The sequence below is a fragment of the Colius striatus genome, chromosome 5, assembly GCF_028858725.1.
Source record: "Colius striatus isolate bColStr4 chromosome 5, bColStr4.1.hap1, whole genome shotgun sequence".
Lineage (NCBI taxonomy): Eukaryota > Metazoa > Chordata > Aves > Coliiformes > Coliidae > Colius > Colius striatus.
Genome location: NC_084763.1, coordinates 33336574 through 33355210, shown reverse-complemented (window position 1 = coordinate 33355210; position 18637 = coordinate 33336574). Strand labels below are relative to the sequence as shown.

Here is an 18637-nt window from a genome sequence, read left to right as displayed (position 1 = left end):
CCTATGGAAAAGAGACCTCACTTGGAAAAGGATGAAGACTATCAAAATATAGAGCCAGTAATGCTAAACACAAAATTCTTAGTAGTGAAAACATTGTTCTCTCCCATCTCTTAATGTTCTGAAATAGTGCTGTGGGGCTGTATTTTGTCTGATAGAATTCCTTAGTACTGGGATTATAGCTAAAGAAAAAGAGCAGTATGCTGTGTTTGCACAGTAGCTTGATTACTCTTTTAACAGTCTCTGCCTAAAAAGAGGATAACTGGAATTTTTTAAATACTGTAAAATTAAGACAGGGGAATATGCTACAGATGAAGAAGATGAAGACATGGGACCTGTCCTTCCAGGAGGTGACATGGCTATTGAAGTGTTCGATCTCCCTGAAAATGATGACATGTTCTCCCCCAGTGATGTGGACACCAGCAAACTTGCTCACAAATTCAAAGAGGTAAGGTACAAATCAGAAAATATTCCTTAAAATGTCTCACTGGAATAAAATTTCTGGTTGTCTCATTCCTCAGTGCTTGGGTTGTTTTTTTTCCTTGAAAGTTACAGTTATTTCTAGTTGTTTGTGTACTTAGTACTTTTGAATAACACGAAAAGTCTACATAGAGGAATTGGAACTCTTCTCCAGCGTTGTTTTAGTATCAGCTCTCAGGTGGCTGTTCCATTGATGAAGAGTAATTTTTAATTGAAGTTTTCAGCACAGGAGTTGTTCTGCCTCAGCACTTAGTTTGCATTTTTTGAAGAGGAAGAGAGAGTGCAAGTTAATTCATTACTGGAAATGACCAGGAAAATAGCAAATGCAAAATTTCAGTAAAAAGGGACATAAGGAGTTCATCCTGCATCATTGTACAGTGACTTGTCAATGTTCAGCAGTGTCATATGTTTGGTTATGTGTTAAGAAAGATGCTGCATTGTGTAAGCAGGCATATTTCAAGGTGATGTTTTACCAAACTCTGTGGTTACAGAGTTTGTGCAGCATCTACTGGTACTAACTGGGGCTTAAATCAGTGATGTTCATTATAGTAATTGAATTCATATAACTTAACATAACAATGTACTGATAAACATTTGTTCTGTATTTTAGGCTGTGATTTTGATGTGGTTTGTTTCTGAGCTTGCCTGATACAAATAAAGACATGAAACAATTGGATTCATCTAGGCTCACAGTAATGGGCTGAGTGATGCCAATAAAGAACACTTTCTTTCTTAAATACAGGAAGATGGAAGAGATGGAAGATGAAATTAGCCAGAATCTCATAGAGATTTGAGCAACAGAACCTGGGCCCAGAAAGGAGTTTTAAAATTACAGAGGCTCTCTTTTTATTCTTCCTGCCCTATCCTCTCCCTTTCCCCTTCCATCCACTCAAACCAGATATTTTGCCTTTATAAAAATATATTGTTATTACTCTCTAGTGAGAGTAATATATGGAAATTAATCAGCCAATGAGCAACCAGTCTTTCCCTTTTCTGCTGATACCCTTTTCAGCCTTTGGATGCCTACTCGTAGTCATCACTATTTCCTCAAAGTTCTTAACTTCCCTTAAATGATAATTTTCTCACTCCATATTTTAAGTTCTGGACTCTTATGCAAATTATCAGAACAGTTTACTTACTTTTGAAAGACTTTGCATCATACATAATAATATTTTCTCAAAGCAGTGGGAAGATGCTCCCATTCTAATTATGCTGGTGTACCAAGGCTGTGCAAACCACAGATGCAGTGATGGGCAAGACACTCACCTTTGAACAGATTACTTCTAAAACTACTTGGATACCATTTCCATCAGCTTGGGCTGTTGCCATACTTGAGCATGTCCAAACTGATTTGAAGTGATTTGCAAAGCGAACTGATGTAATGGCATCAAAATGTTCATATAGAGGAGATCAGATAAAAAGACTTTGAGAACCTCCAGTTTAAGTGCAGATGACAGCCTGAGAAGAAAACATTAAATGCTCCCACAGAGTAGTGGACTCTTTTTCACAAACCCACACAGTTACTGCTGTTAAAAGCATTCCACTTTTGTTTCACTGGTTGTATTTAACAGTACACAGCTGCATTTTGTTGACTGCTACAGAGTGAGTACATGTATTTTTCTTGGTATTTTCCCTGAATTCTTAAAACACAAGCAGACTTGTTCATGATCACACTGCACAACCCACACAGTGTTTTCTGGAATTGTATTTAAAGAATAACTGTTCTTTCTTGTTCTTGCTCCGGAGATTAATGAAAGTATTACACAAGTGGGTTGGACATAATCTTTAAGCATAATAGTTCGACCTAATTAGTTGAGTTCAGTCTTTGCAATGAAAAATGTGCTCACATACTTTGAAGGCAGTTTTACTTGAAGTGACATATTTTTGGAATTAAACTCAGAAAAGAGATGGGCATTCCTGAGTGAATCACTGTACTTCTGCAAGTCTTGTTTTCCTGGCTGAAAAACATGAGCAAGGGGACCAATTTCCCTTAACTGCTTCCAGAGAAAGAGGTAGAAGCTTTATTTTAGCTGTGATGATTTAAGAGAGACAAGATCTGTAGGGAGAAGGGACATCTTATGTAAGAATTAGGTATTATATTTCATGTCTTAATGAAATAGATTAAAATTCATTATCAGTATTATTGTATGCAAAAATGATTATATAAAAATTCTCATGAAGATTAATAGATTCCCTTTGATACTTTCTTGCCAACTGCACTCTGGGTATTTTAACATTTGCTAGCTTTTCATCCCATTTTACCTTTTGCAGTCTTAGATGAATTGAGTCCCGTTTTCTCTATATAGCCCTTTCATTCTAAAAAGTTTTATTGTTTTGAAGAAAACTAATAATCTTTTCAAATATGCCAAAATTTATTCCAAGTGTCTTTGTTAAAATGAAGCCTTCACAATTTCATTGATTTGCAAAACATAAAAATACAAAATAGGTTCTGTCAAGAATTTATAAGGCATTGTATGGGACATGGAATAAAGTATGCCTGCTTGCCTATTAGTAAACCTACATAAAAAGTTTTCACTCTGGAGTCCAGATTTGCTTGCCAAATAGTTGACCTTGTGTGTTGTTAAGTCAAACCTGTAAATGTGTTAGTATTTCACATCTGTTCTGCAAGCACAATTAGTTCTTTGAAAACAGGAAAAAAATTTAAAAGTAGATATCCAGGTACATGGTTTGTCTTTTCAGCAGGAAAGTGTCTCTTTTCTTTTGCCTCAGTGGGATCCACTGTACCATATTCTGATTCAGTAAGCTCACTGGGTGCTCAGTATTCAATTTTTTTACTTTATAACAGAGAATATAAAAATATCTGTTAAAACCATCTGTACCTGAGCAGATTGTCATTTATGCAACAATTTAGCATTTATTTGTATGTAGTAATAAGCTGTTTAAGTGCTGGTTATGAGTCTGTTGAGATGAGAATGTACTGCAAACAGGTAGCCTAAGTAACAAATTGCAAAGTGAAAAAGTGAGTATGAGTAATAGACAGTCATGGGGACCAGAGTGCTTACTCTGGAGACAGTCAAGACGTGAGGGTTGGCAAGAAGATTCCTAAACTGTTCCTCAGGTGTAACTGGTTACATCAGTGTCTCTTTTCTTCCTTCCAGCATAAATTCAGTAATTCTCCACCAGAAATGGCTGAGTTTATTCACTAGATCAGTTCAGGCTGATTTGCAAACCAGTCTGCATCTGAGAATGCACATTTACTATGGCACAAGTGCATTCAAGAGTCATCAGCAAAAGGGAATTGCAAAAGTAGCTTGGCCTTTCTCAAAGATGCTGTACCAATCAGCTTTGTGATGGTTTTTGTTATTTTGAAAATTACTCCCCTTCTCCAGAAGAACTTCTCTTTTGAGTTATTCATACATTTTCTAACTAACAGCCTGGTCTTCAAAAATGTAGCCACTGCTTCACTAGAGATGATAGTTTCTCGTTCAGTACAACTCCCTCACATACTCCATTAGCTCTACATTAACTATTCCCGAAGCCTGCCATTAGTCTTATAAGAGAAGTAACTCCCATGTAAAACATGCTTTTTTCTAGCTATTCCACGTATTCATAAATAATGGAGGAAGACTTTGTCCCCACTGCAGTGCCAGCTGTAGTTCAGGTTTTGCCCTTGCCTTCAACTTCTTGTGCAACACACGAAAGACACTGATTCAAATTAAACAGTGCTTTAGATTTAAGGTTTTGGGGCTTGTAACAAGTCTTCCCGTGCTGCCTGCTTTAGATAATGAAGCAGCATGGTTTCTGGTGCAGGCTGGTATGCGTGCATGTGGATGATCATTTTCATTTGGATTAAGGTTAAGCTACTGAAACTGTGGTTCAGTTAATACATTAGAGTGCTCTTGGGGCCTGCGAACAGCAGATGTTTGGGGTGAAATGAAAGATATTTCAGGACTTTGCCTGATACAATCATTCACTCCACAGGATCAGACTAATGTAGGTTAGCCTAAAAGAAACGCTCTCAGAAAAGTGTGCAGGTAGATACCAAGTTCTCAGCACCAACCCTTTCACTGCACAGATCCACTGTTACTGTGGCACACTGCTTGGTGATGTAACCAAACTTTTAGCTGCCTGAGCTGTTAATCTACTTGAAATCATTTAGTGTGCTTCAGTGCTGCTTCGTGTTTTTTAGTTTCCTCATGTAACTGCTCTCAATTGCGATTAGCTGGCTTGATCAGAATAGCTCCAGCTAATGGTGAAGAAGGATAGAATCAGTTTACCTTTTTTTTTTTTTCTGCATGAAATAAATGTGTAGAATCTTCCCTCGTGGTTTTCCTGAGTTCCCAATTTGTTAAATCACTTACTTCCATATTTCCTTTTTTTAGCATGCCTGCTTTAATCGATGCAGTGGGACTTCCTGACAGCACTGGGACGTATTTCATGTTCACATCAGAGGACAGCAAAGCCCATCAGGATAATATCTTTTCTTTTTTTTTCCTTCTAAGCACAAGACATTTGGTTTTGCTAAACAGATTGGATGTTCTGATTTGAAATTATGAGTGGTTAGACGGCATCCTATCTTTAATTAGGTTGCACAGACTGAGTCATTTCGCAAGCTAGACATTTTAATTTACAATCTACTGCACTGCAGCACTCTTCAAGGCCTTCTGCTGTGCAATAAGGCATTCAAATGCTGGAGTACTCTGTGTGACTTCACTTGTTTATCTTTTCAATTTTAGTTGCAAATCAAACATGCAGTTACAGAAGCTGAAATTCAAAAGCTGAAGATGAAGGTAAGAATCAATATATGGTTAATACATGCTGCTTTTTTCCTCTCTTCAGATCTGAAGACATGGATCTTTATGTGGGTGGAGAAGTCAACATCCTTATTAAAGGCTGGTTAAGCAGAGCAGTGACTTAACTAAATCTTGTCTTGCTGTATATTCTCTATTCAAAGTTCCAAGTAAAATCTTAAGTGCTGCTATTAATAGAAACTGCCAACTTGTGAAGCTTCAATTAAACATAATTTTTAAGGGATATCATAATAACTAAGTGGCAGGTTTCTAGTTTTACAATTCTAATGCATTTTCTCAGGTTTTTAAGTTCTATTTAGATTGAATTTTCAAACCTAAGTTATCATTTTTTTCCTCTATCAGAGTATCCTGTTTATGCTAGTTTCCAATCTTTTGGACATTTTAAAATCCCCCTAATTTATTTAAAAATACTTTATACAAATTACTTTTTTGTATACAGAAGAAAAATGCTATTTCATATTGTTGCATTTCTCTTTAAAAGATAATCTAGAAAGGGAAAAGATTACCAGTTTAATAGAAAACATCTCACAATCAGTTGCTCGTTTTTAGATTGAATTTTCTATAGCAATAAAAAGGAACTACATTTTTTATACTAGGGTAACCTTTATGGGGAGTCAACTGATAATTCAGCTGTTGAGTAATAATAGATTTTATAATGATCTCTTTCTTTTTGAGTACATTATAAAGGAAATCAAGAAGAAGAGAAAGAGAAAATTGCACTTCAGAAAAAGATTTTAGGTATTATTTCTTTCTGGCAACATTTGCACTCACTGTGTATTTTGCAGAATGTTTATCAAATCTGCATAAGCTATTGTTAAAAACAAATTTGAAGTGCAAATATTTTCTTTGAAGACTATTTCTGTTGTACTGTTTCAGTTCAGAAAGTCAGAAACCTTTTCTTCCTCAGCTTTCCAGTTCCAATCCTAGCAATTGGAGCTACATGGTCAATCCCTTGGGGTTATGCCAAGCCTCACTGACTTGGCAGCAGTGACATGTGAGTGTAAACATGTATCTTTGCAAACCCATTTGCAAGATAGGGATTAATGTGTCTTTTTGTGCTGAGCTTCTTTACCTAATGTTTTCAAAAGAACAAAAAAAACCATGGCTAGTTTAGGTGTATTGTTAAGAAAACTGCGAACAAGTTACTTCATTTTTGTGTGTGTACCATCCATGACACTGTCAGAACTGCTTAGAGTGAATTAAACAGTCTTCATAAGGGATGCTGAAACATCTTCCCAGGGATGCTGAGGCACTTTTTGTTTTATGTAAATTCGGGGAGATAAAATATATAAGTTGATGAACAACCTTACCATTATCCAGCACCAAACACTGAAACCTGCAGATGGCTTCAGTTGGGAAATGAGAAGATAACACACACACACACACAAATCTAAGAGAAAAACTAGCAAAGGAGTTAGTATCTATTATAAACTCAGTAGCAAAATTCAGACTTCTTCAAGATCACTTGGAAAAAGTCATTTAGCTTCATTGGTGCCAAATAGTGGAACTGGCAGTGGAACTGTACTGGCCGTGGAGTTAAGCAGTGCTGACATGTTTGGCAGAATTAGCACTTGAACTCTTCAACCTCATATTTTCTTTCTCATATTAGCTCCTTACAATTTGGTAAGCTAGTTTAAAGACAAGAAGAGTAACATCTTTATAACAGGTTCTTTTTGTCCTTGTAATAGTTCTGGCATAGTTTCAACATTGGATGCAAAGCTCTGTGCTTGCTTAAATGAAAACAGGGTCTAGGTTATGACACAATGTTAAATTTTTAATTATGTTCCAACTTCTTTTGTTTGGCTTTCTAGGTTAAGAAAGGTTATGATATGAAAAAGAAACATTGTAAGAATTCAATAGAATTTCTAATTTGGGTAAAAAAGCAAATAAATTAGATGCAATTCACTTTTTTCCTGTTGTTCTCTAAATTGTTATCAAATCAAATACAGAATCTGGAAATCAGATTCACCCCTAAAATAAAAAATATAATTGTTTTATAAAAGTGTGTGAATGGTTTATAACATCTGAGCCACATGCCTGGGGCAAAATGCATCCGTGCTGACTGATTAACCCTGTGGTTTGCCTGAGTACTCCACCGTTGACATTTTCAAAGTGTATTAGGGTAACCCAGAGAAGCATAGAGAAGCATAGCCTTTGCTCTGTACTGGAACACAGAGCAAAGGATCTACTTCATTTTATGAGGAGGAATAATGTTTATATCAGCCTGCTTTCCTTGTCCTAGAGTGCTCCTTGCACTGTTAGGATGTTACTATTGTGGTTATTAATTCACTGATTTTCACTGTTCATTTTGTGTGAATTAATCCTAAGTTATTAGCCTGCAATTTGCATCTTTTTACTGACTGCATCTCCACTCTTGCTCAGCTGCAGGCTGCTGAGAATGAGAAGGTGAGGTGGGAATTGGAGAAGACCCAACTCCAGCAGAACATTGAGGAGAATAAGGAAAGGATGATGAAATTAGAGAGCTATTGGATTGAGGCACAAACCCTGTGTCACACGGTGAATGAGCACCTCAAGGAGACGCAAAGTCAGTATCAGGCTCTGGAGAAGAAATACAACAAGGCGAAGAAATTAATCAAGGATTTTCAGCAAAAGTAAGCAGCTACACCAGGGTCAGCAAATGACTTAATGGCCAGATAGAAAACATATATGTGATATATTTTGAAATATGAAACCCACTATTAAACATGTGTAAGGTAAACACTATTTTTCACTTTTTTTTCATGAAAAACACAGCCTCTTTGTTTTGGAAAAATGATAGTAGTATTCAAGTATTAGTTTAGTATTGTTGAAAAATAATACTATAATAAAGATTTATTTGGTAATATTTCATAGAATCATAGAATGGTAGGGGTTGGAAGGGACCTTTAGAGATCATTTAGTCCAACCCCCCTGCAGAAGCACATTCACCTAGATCAGGTCACATAGGAACATGTCCAGGTGGGTCTTGAAGACCTCCAAGGAAGGAGACTCCACAACCCCTCTGGGCAGCCTGTGCCACTGCTCCATCACCCTCACAGTAAAATAATTTTTTCTTATGTTTAAGTGGAACTTTTTGTGTTCCAGCTTCATCCCATTACCCCTTGTCCTGTTGCAAGATACCATTGAAAAAAGGGATGTCCCAACCTCCTGACACCCACCGTTTAGATATTTGTAAATGTTAATAAGATCTCCCCTCAGTCTCCTCTTCAGACTAAACAGCCCCAGTTCCTGCAGCCTTTTCTTGTATGAAAGATGTTCCAGTCACCTGATCATCTTGGTGACTCTGCACTGGACTCTCTCCAGAAATTCTCTGTCCCTCTTGAGCTGAGGAGCCCAGACACAGGACTCCAGATGAGGCCTCACCAGGGCAGAGGAGAGGGGCAGAAGAACCTCCCTCGACCTGCTGACCACACTCTTCTTGATGCATCCCAGGATGCCACTGGCCTTCTTGGCCACAAGGGCACATTGCTGGCTCATGGTTAGTTTATGAACCAGCACTCCCAGGTCTCTCTTTGCAGAGTGGCTCTCCAGCAGGTTGATCCCCAGCCTGTACTGGTGTGTGGGGTTGTTCCTCCCCAGGTGCAGGACTCTGCACTTGCCCTTGTTGAACCTCATGAGGTTCCTCTCTACCCAACTCTCAAGCTGGTTGAGATCCCGCTGAATGGCAGCACAGCCTTCTGGGGAATCAGCCAGTCCTCCCAGTTTGGTGTCATCAGCCAACTTGCTGAGGGTACACTCTGCCCCCTCATCCAGGTCGTTGATGAAGATGTTGAACAAGACTGGCCCCAGAACCGATCCCTGTGGAACTCCACTGGCCACAGGCCTCCAACTCCATTCTGTGCCATTAATCACCATCTTCTGGGCTCTGTCATTCAGCCAGCTCGTGATCCACCTCGCTGTCCACTCATCCAAGCCACACTGCTTTGTCTCAGACTCCTAAAATCACCTAACAGGTTTCCTGTTGCTTACTAGAAAGTTAGACCTGCGAACTTACGGATGTCCTTTCTCTGGAGGAGTGCAGTCGCACACTAATAAATTAAAAAGAGATTTTGCTGTGTTTCTGACCACAGAACAATGCATAAACTAAGCTAACATTATTTTCATTGTAAATACAGTTTATAAAAAAATTATTTTGATTTAACTGTTTTGATTAGCAGTTAGAACAACAGATTTAATTTTTTCCCTGTTACATTCCTTTTACTATTTAGCATATTCACTTAGACTAATTAATTGTTCAGGGATTTGTCCTGATTGCAGTTTCACACTTCTTACTAAGTTAGTAATAATTTTTTTTTGTTAAGGACAGATTTTTCTGATGCATAGCTTAAGGTATATTAGAACATTTTATTTTCTTTCTGAATTTGCTATGATGACAGCAAATACATGTTTTTTTCCCCTAAGAGAACTTGACTTCATCAAACGTCAAGAAGCTGAACGAAAGAAAATAGAAGATTTGGAGAAAGCACACCTTGCAGAGGTTCAAGGCTTACAAGCTCGTGTGAGTAGAAGAGTGAGACAATTCTGACTGATACGCTGAAAAAAACCCCATATCTAATAGATATGTGTGTGTGTATGAGTAACACTGTGTTGTATTTCTTTCAGATACAAGACTTGGAAGCAGAAGTTTTCAGGCTGATGAAGCAAAACGGGAGCCAAGTCAACAATAACAACAACATTTTTGAAAGGCAGACATCTTTTGGAGAAGTTTCTAGAGGAGATCCAGTGGAAAATCTAGATACTAAGCAAGTGTCTTGCCTGGATGGCTTAAGTCAAGGTTTGTTTGAACCACACCATAGTTCATACTAATATGTACTTAAACAGCATGTTTTGTAGTTTAGAATTTTTAAAAAAACCAATTCATGATGCAGGGATGTTGTTATTTTTCCCAAATTCAGTATCTAATGACAGCTATATCAGAGTTATACCAGATAATGCTAATATAGTCTCAGAATAGCTGTGCAATGTGTATTCTTAAAGAGATGGAAGTGACTAAGTGCTAAAAAAGCAAAGTTCATTATTTATTTCTTAGAGCTTTCAGAGGGATGCCATGAATTAGGTTTAATTCAATGGTTCTGTTAACGTTAATAAAGTAGGAGAAAATTGTCTTTTTTCCTGTGTTCCTAAATCTGTCCTCAATTATTTAGCCATCAAAGATCAAACAAGAACAAAGTTATCAGTATAAGAAAAAACAATGTTAAATCTACCATTCTGAATGTATCTCTGCAGGTTCTGATCCCACCTTAGTACAGACATCAAAAGCACTCACCGTTGCTCAGGATGGACCCTTTTCTGAATAAAATGCAGATTCTTTACTAGCCCATGTAATTAAAGTCTTACTCAGATATAGCATAGCCTGATTTACAGCATAGGACCTGTAAGACTTTGCTGTATATTACCAAAGAGCCAAAACAATGTGTGGCAACACTGAGATGTAGATAGATGCTGTCAAGCAGGGTGACTGTAACCTTTATTCATATTGCATAGAAAAGATAGTTCCCATTTTTCAGGCCATGCCAGTGAAAATATACAGGTAACTTCCACAGCTTTACTTAAAATTCTGTAATTGCAAATGGCTCTTCACTGTTGGATTGTATGCAGAAGTAAAGACAATTTTAGGTCCAGAGCAATGGAACACAATTGTTTGGTGCAGGAATTGTACTTACTGTGCATTTAGTAACATCTCTAAAATTAGATGTCGGAGGTGTTGGGATTCTGACAGGAGATCACCACTTTGTTCCTATAGAGCTGCATTGAAATGATATTTTTCATTTTATATATTCATATGAAAATTTTCATTTTCCAAGAACTGCTACTTTTCACTGCAAAAAGGCTTCCCCTTGAAAGGTGCTACCAGTGGTCAGCACTTCTGAGAGTTAGAGTAGACGATCTGTGAATCTGAGTGGCCAAGTTTAACCACCTGAATACAAATTATTTGCTGGGAAAAATGGAGAATCAGTAGTGATTTTTTTAAAAGGAGAAAAAACTTAGTTGGACCTTAGATTCCAGGCTGGATTAATGTTTTAACAGGAGAAGAAGGAAAGCCCTTTTTTCAAATAGACATCTGTAGACAAACTGTAGTACTCTTTGTCTTCCATATAGCTTTTCCAGTGAATTCTGTGTCAGAATCTCTGAACTCTGTGTGAGAATGTAAGGTAGTGATACTTACTCTGCAGGAAAAGAGGTTTTAAGAAAAGGGCTTGATCACTAATAATCAGTATATTTACTAATCAACCCATGGATGTTTGCAGAAGAGCTATAAAGGGCGAGGGAGATGTCCAGGATGTCTTTGGAGGGTGAGCAGAGTTTCTTGGGGTGCAGTGTGTTGTGCATGCCATCTTTGTGACACTCATGCAAATGCTTCTGTCTCTTTCTTGGTTTTTGTTTGGCAAGTATAACACACACTTCTTTATCAAGCCTTGGCAGGAGGTTTATGGGGTGGGACTGCATGTACACAGCCACATCCCCTAATTTTATTCTGAAGTTTGCAGATCTGTCTTCCCTCCAAAAATTGTGTTAAGTAAATTTTTTTTTTAATTAAAATGATGCCAAGTATGTTTTTTGTTTCAATATGATCTGAGATGTTTATTACATTCTTGCATTGTAATAGATTTGAGAAGAAGTAATGGATGCACCTTGATGGTTGTATGGGTACGAGCATGGCTATCCCTGCTGCAGGTACTCTGACTGAGATGAGCATGATGCCAGACTGTCCAACACCTCAGGCTGTAACAACCTCATACAGAGGGGGTTCCAGTAACATAATTAGAAGTTAGAAAGAGAAAATCAAAACCATTATGGCCCACAGTTTTTGTCCTTTGTTTTACCAGGGAATGCTAGAAGCCTGAGGACTGTGTTTCTTTTACAAAACATGATTTATTCTGAGACTCCAGAAATATAGGTAAAGTGGATTGTAGCTTTCTAGTTTAGTAGTCGTGATCTGTGTCTGCAGGAGAGAATCAAGCTGTTTACTGGAAGGAGTTAGTGGTTCAAAAAATAAACAGTTCAGTGCTGATGCCGATTTTGACAGTATTTGCTCATCTCTGTGCAAATGCCCCTTCAAGCTACTTTGATGTGGCTATACTTTCTGGGTGCCTTGGGATAGTCAGGGATGTATCAGTCCACAGATTATTTTGAAATCTATCAGCCTGTCTAATAGGAAAACAGGGAGAGGACAGGTGAGCTCTTTCATGCTCCGTGGTGGTGCTGAAATAATTCAGATGGAAGTCCAGTGGCTGAACGCCTGCGGAAGGAAAGTCCAATTACATCATCTCCAAGAGCAAAATAAAACCTGTTATGACTTTTATGTGAGAGATTTCTCCTCCCAGTCGAGATTCCTAGAGAAATGAATGTGTGTGTGTGTGTGTGTTTGTGCTGGGGAACAGCGAGGGCTGGTGTGTGTCTGCAGGAGAAGGGGCAGGGGCTGAGAGGAACAACAGCATGGCTGCAGCAGAGACTGCCCGGCAGCGGCCCAGTCCCACTGCATCCAAGTGTGGCAAGCAGGGCAGCTCTGGAGATGCAAACTAAGAGCAACATGGGTCCTGGACAAGTTCGTAGTAGTGAGGGAAGTCTGAAGGCAAGCCAGGAAGTCTGTCCATGGATCAGGTGCAGATCCACATGAGCCGAGGATGAGAACCCAGCTGAAATGCAGCTGTAGCATGGAAGGCAGGAAGCATCCTACTGATGCTATGTGAGCTTACTCTTTGCAGCAGTCTCAACCACCATTACGTACCTGCACACAGCAGACAACTGCCATTATGTATAAGCAGCCCAGCTCTGGGCTGGAGGGAGCAGTAAACTCCAGGCCAGGATGCTATTTTACTTTAACAGGCTGATATGATCCATCTATGAATAACCATTTTCAGTACTGTGTCGATAGTTTTCATAATTTCAGCAGTGAAAGGAAGGGATGTATGGAAGTGTATACACCTGAAAAACCAAATAGAAACATTTCAAGTCATGACAGCATGTGGTTATCCTATCAAGTACTTATGGTGAAAGTGTGATTACAAGTAAGGCAATGCTGATGATTCTGTAGTGTCATCTGAATGTAGAATTCAACTCTTAACAGAAGGAAGAAATGCAAAACATGGTACTGGAAGGCTTTGCAGTGCTTTAAGACAACATAAATCTGCAAAAATAAATATGAATTTGAATGAGTCTTGCTCCTCAGCTATTTACTGGCATACTAACTCAGGTTGTGGCTCTGATTCCGAGACAGCTTGGGTTAAACCAACAGATCATTACTGTTGAAATGGAAGACCCCACACCATCCTTGCCTTTGTCAAACCACTTAGTTCTGTCTCTTCCATTGCCCTGTTCAGCACTTACACATTTCTGTGCACACATTGATTCACTGAAAGAACAGAATACTGACCAAGAGGGGAAGAGGCTGGAGTGTCAGACTGAAACGGGATAGTTTCTCCTGGGTCATTCATTTGAATCAGCAAGCTGCAGTACCAAATCCTGGGGGACTGAGAGCCAGGGGTTTGTGGCTGGGGAGGAAGAGCAAGAGTTCTCCATTTTGACAATGGTGGTAAGTCGTTGGGTTGCTTCTGCCCTTGGTGAGATCATGTTCTCTGAGACTAAAGGTCTGCATGCCATGGAAAGAAATAAGGAAAATATCAGCTTTGCTCAAGTTGGCCAGTTTCTTCATTGACTTCAATGAGATTACGATGTCTCCATTCGTATTTGTTTAAAGCAAAAATGTGTGTAAGATGAGCTTCTAATCAATTAATACGTTCTGAATGCAGTACTTAGACAAGTATGTAAATCTAACAGATTTTGGTCTGATTTGTACTATTGGAAAAAAAAGTTAAACCCATAAGGAATCTATTCCTTGTCTAGTGTAGAATGCAAAACCACCTTTTAAAATGTGTTTTGTCTTACTGCAGCTTTGTAAAATGTTAAGTTTGCTGAAATACTCAGATTTCATTTGAGTGAACAATTGATAGCTAAGAAAAGTGGAGTTATGTTAGCTCTAATTGTAAAGGAAAGCCTTATATGAAGTGTTTAGTATACTTTGCTCACAAGACATGCAGGAATAGCGTGGCTTTGGACCTAGGCAGCTAAGATGGTTTCATTGTTCCATTGTTTTATATGAAATATTTCTCCAGTTTTCATGTATCGTGTAATGGTGTTTGAGCAGTAGATGAAAGGGGAAAGATTTCAAACTGCTTTCCATTCAAAACCAAAGGAATAGGTTTTCATTATTTGTCCAGCAGAAAGTTCTCGCAGCAGTGAGTTAGCGTGAGAGTGAAAGTGCCCAGCTCCTTTCTGATAGTATATAAAAATAATGCAGCACTGGGGAGTTTGGGTTTTTTTTTTCCATTTTGTTATTTTAAAGTACATTTTCGTTATTTTGAAGTACGATAGGAGACGACATTTACACAAACCCTAGATGTTCAGAAAACACAGCAACGTTGTAGAGTTAAGGAGAGCAGAGTACACGTCCCAGCTTTCACCTCGACCTTCTAGTGACTCTGTGTTGGATTTTGTTGCAGTAGTTACCGCTGCCTTATCTCTCAAGAGATTTTTTTTGAGCTATTAGATCAGGATAATGACAGATCTAACAGTCCATGTCTTGCTCCACGCAATATAGTCATTTTTCTAACTGGGGAGAGCCAGAGTCTTTGCTTTTGTACAGATCATGACCTACCCTTTCTTGCCTTGATCAACTGTGATTCAGGTGCCTTTCATGAAATTTCTGGATGGATTAATTTAATTTCATTCTTTATGTCATCATGCTTTATGCAGCATCACTCACAGCTGGTTGCAGTGAAAACTTATTTCAGCACTATCAAGTTCTTCCTGCAAAGCTGTAACAGTACCTTGCTAATGATTTTGCCAATATGTGTTGCTGTTGGAAAGCTGAAACCAGACAACTGCAGTAGGTGGTGATAATCATAGTAATGATTACGTCCTCTAGACTCCTGCTTAAGGAAGGGGGCTTGGCAGAGTGTCTTCTGATGTGATCTGAGTGCAAGTGAGGCTAGACTGTATATGACAAATGGTTATCTGATACTACCTCATATTTGGATATTATTTGGATACTATATCACTCTGTGCACTACTGAATGCAGACTTTGCTTGCTCGTAATCTGCACATGTTGTACATAAGGTTATTTTGGGAGGCATTTGGTACAGGAGAGAAGAGGTCATATTCTCTAAATTTGTAAGCCATTCTGATTATGCTAAATTGTAGATCTGCCAGAGGACTGCTCTAGATATTTCTTCTCTAATTTGACAACAACTGGTGAAGTAGTAAGGGAGATGCTTAGTGGGGCAACTGTGGGGAAAAATGACAGCCCAGTCCCTCCTTTTCAAGTGGTTTAAAAGAGCAGGACTGGGGATAAATTAATTGATCCCCTGGGTCTAAATTGGCATATTCATCCAGATGCTGCAAAATGTCTATCAAAGACCAATGAGATGAGGATTCCTTTGCTGTATGCCCTGATGGAGACCTCTCTGCAGACCGAGCACATGCAAGTCCCTCTGAGAGAGTGTATGGTCCTTCACATAACAGTGGGAATCATTTGTTGAGTTTTTAAATGTTTTCAGTTGATTCTTTGCTATGCACTTATTGGATCTGTATAGATAAACTTGTAAATGGTTTATGCAAATAACTTTCTTTTCATGTGTACTTTAATGATCATGAAGGTACAAGTAAAACATGCAAAGTGCATGTACTCACAGTTGCAGGTCCTGTCTTAAGCAAAAGTAGTGATTCTTCTGTTAAATACCTTCTAATCACGTTTCCCTATAGATTTCAATGAAGCAGTGCCAGAAACAGAGAGGCTGGACTCCAAAGCTCTGAAGACTCGAGCTCAGCTTTCAGTGAAGAACAAGCGGCAGAGGCCTTCTAGAGCAAGGCTGTATGATAGCATCAGTTCAACTGATGGAGAAGACAGCCTTGAACGAAAGGTGAGAAAGACTCTATCCTCTCTTTCAGGCTTCTTGTGGAGGGCTAGATTGCCCCTGTAAGTAATTTCATTCTCTGTCTTCGTCCTTTCGTTGTAGCACAGGCAGTATTTGTTCTTCTGTGGCCAGTATGCTTTGCACGTCCTTGAGTGATATGTGAGTCTGGTCTCTTTTGAGTCAGCACACCTGTTTTTTTGATTTTGCTGTGTGTTTTTCTGACAGGAATCTCGGGCTTTTTGAATGATGCGTGCTTCATAATGCAGAATGAGTCCTTTCATTTATGCAGGAAGTGAAAGGAACTTGAATTGTGCATTCCTCTATTTGCTAGTATATTAACACAATATTCACTCATTGTTTTGTCCTGTTCTGACAAGCAAAGACCTTCCATCTGAAAGAAAATGCCAATAAACAACACTGTGTGTGATATCAAAAGGTAATGGCATAACTTGCTAAAGCATTTTGTATGAATTGAAGGGTAAATAATGAATAAAATAATTGCATGTTCAAAGTAAACCTTGCTCTGGTTGGTTACTAAATGGTATAACCTGCTTTATAATCTCTTGTACCAACAGCTGTCAAACAGTTACAGTAGTCCCATTCACATTTCAAAATCACCACTGCCCTTATGCATGAGAGCATCCTCACCAGCATCAGATTCTGGTGCTTCCTCCCTCTCCCCTGTGGCTAGCAGTGCAACAATCTCACTTGACAACCTAACTGAAAACCAAGAAGAAGAACAGCACCACAAAGGAGGTATCTTTTCCGCTCATGCTCAGGGAGACAGTCCTCTTTCCTCTCCTTCAAAATCTGGGCACAGCTCTGAAGCATCTCCTTTGCATCACCCAGCTGGCAGGAGTATTTTACAGGATAAAGGTATTACTATCTTCTACAATACACTGATGCATCATTTTGCTCACTTATATCTGCTTTATGAATTTTGTTGTGTAGTAGGAGCTTAGCAACTAGAAAGCCATCATCTCATAACTTCTTTTGTCTACCTGGAAGTCAGAAAATTGCAAATGATCTCGTATGATGGTATAAGAAAAGGACAAAGTTTAAAATGAGATCGGGAACTACTTCCTTCCCTTTCCTTTTTTTTACTTTCTTAGAACACTGAAAGAAGCTAGAGAGAAGTTGCCTTTAAGAAAATCTTGGATTTTTTATTAAAAAAGCCAAAATTACTGGACTTTGGCACATTTCTGTGTTAGAAACATGCTTTTAACACAGTGTACATACTTGAATTACATGATTTTGGTGCCACTAGATGCTTTGTTTGGAAGGTGGGGAAAGAAGTGTAAAGAAAAGAATAACAGATTGTAGCTTTTGTTGCTGAGAGGTGGATAGTCTAGATTAAACATGAGGTTAGTGTCTGAATACTCTTCATTTACAGAAAAGAAATACCATGTAATGTGATGGGCAAGTTGACCATATTGTTACTCACTTAATTCAGATTCTTTAAATGCAAGCTGGATAAAACGTGACGCAATCATACCTAGTTCAGGTACATGACTCAGACACTAGTTTCTTAAGTGCATTGGCAGTACAATATAGCACAGAATACTGAGCCCTCCTTTTCAGATGCCTTGTGAAGTCAAAATTAGCATTTTACGCAACTTCAGCATTCTTGGCTATGCACCTTTTATTCTCTATCTGTCATATAAGATAAAATACATGATAAAAATTGTTTATAAGTGAGCACTCTGAGAGAAGGTCTAGATAGGTTCATAACAGACTTTGGCTTACTTAAATTAGTTGAAAAGAACAATTTGTTCAAGACTTTTGTTTGTGTTTGTGTCTGTAAAGATTTGCCACCGATTTACAATCTATTTTTTCTTCTTACAGGGATTTCACACAGATTCCTAAAATACAGATCAATAAAGTTGTGTTGAGTTTAGGATAGGTTCATATATTCTAGAATTTTACGTGAGTTCTGAAATTGCTAATCTAATTGTATAGTTTCTAATTGTATAATTGCTAATGAATCGAAGTTAAATGCTATCTTTGAGTTTTGCGAGTAAAAATAAAGATGTGAACGTAAGAACATGACTTTCTGAACTCGTACTTCAGCTTGAGTGTATCATTGATGCATCAGTGAAGTAATAAATCCTTCATTTCCAAACGATGTGTGAGAAATATCTTGACAAAAAATTAGTGGAGACTAGTTTTGTAGTGTAAGAAATACTTGAGAGGGTTGAGTTCACCCTTATTAAATTTGCAGATGACAGCAAGTGTTGATCTGCTTGAGGGTAGGAGAGCTTTACGGAGAGATCTAGATAGGCTGGATGGCTGGGCCAAGGCCAACGCCATGAGTTTCAATAAGGCCAAGTGTTGTCAGCAGGAGGAGGGAGGTGATCACTCCCCTGTACTCGGCTTTGGTGAGGCTGCACCTCGAATCCTGTGTCCAATTTTGGGCCTCTCTCTACAAGAAGGACATTGAGGTGCTGGAGAGGATCCAGAGGCAGGCTACCAAG

The 18637-nt window shown here is 38.5% G+C and overlaps 1 protein-coding gene across 2 annotated transcripts in view; it reads left to right on the top strand.

Moving 5' to 3' along the window:
• PPP1R9A (protein phosphatase 1 regulatory subunit 9A) overlaps positions 1-18637 on the top strand; it is a 141407-nt gene that overhangs the window by 103542 nt on the left and 19228 nt on the right. The window contains exons 7-13 of one of the 2 annotated variants that reach the window (XM_061996567.1): positions 290-445; positions 5175-5228; positions 7632-7861; positions 9651-9747; positions 9852-10023; positions 16012-16169; positions 16739-17039. In XM_061996567.1, coding sequence (XP_061852551.1) covers positions 290-445; positions 5175-5228; positions 7632-7861; positions 9651-9747; positions 9852-10023; positions 16012-16169; positions 16739-17039 — 1168 coding nt within the window. The remainder of the gene's footprint in view (positions 1-289; positions 446-5174; positions 5229-7631; positions 7862-9650; positions 9748-9851; positions 10024-16011; positions 16170-16738; positions 17040-18637) is intronic. The other variant, XM_061996568.1, reaches the window with a different exon arrangement.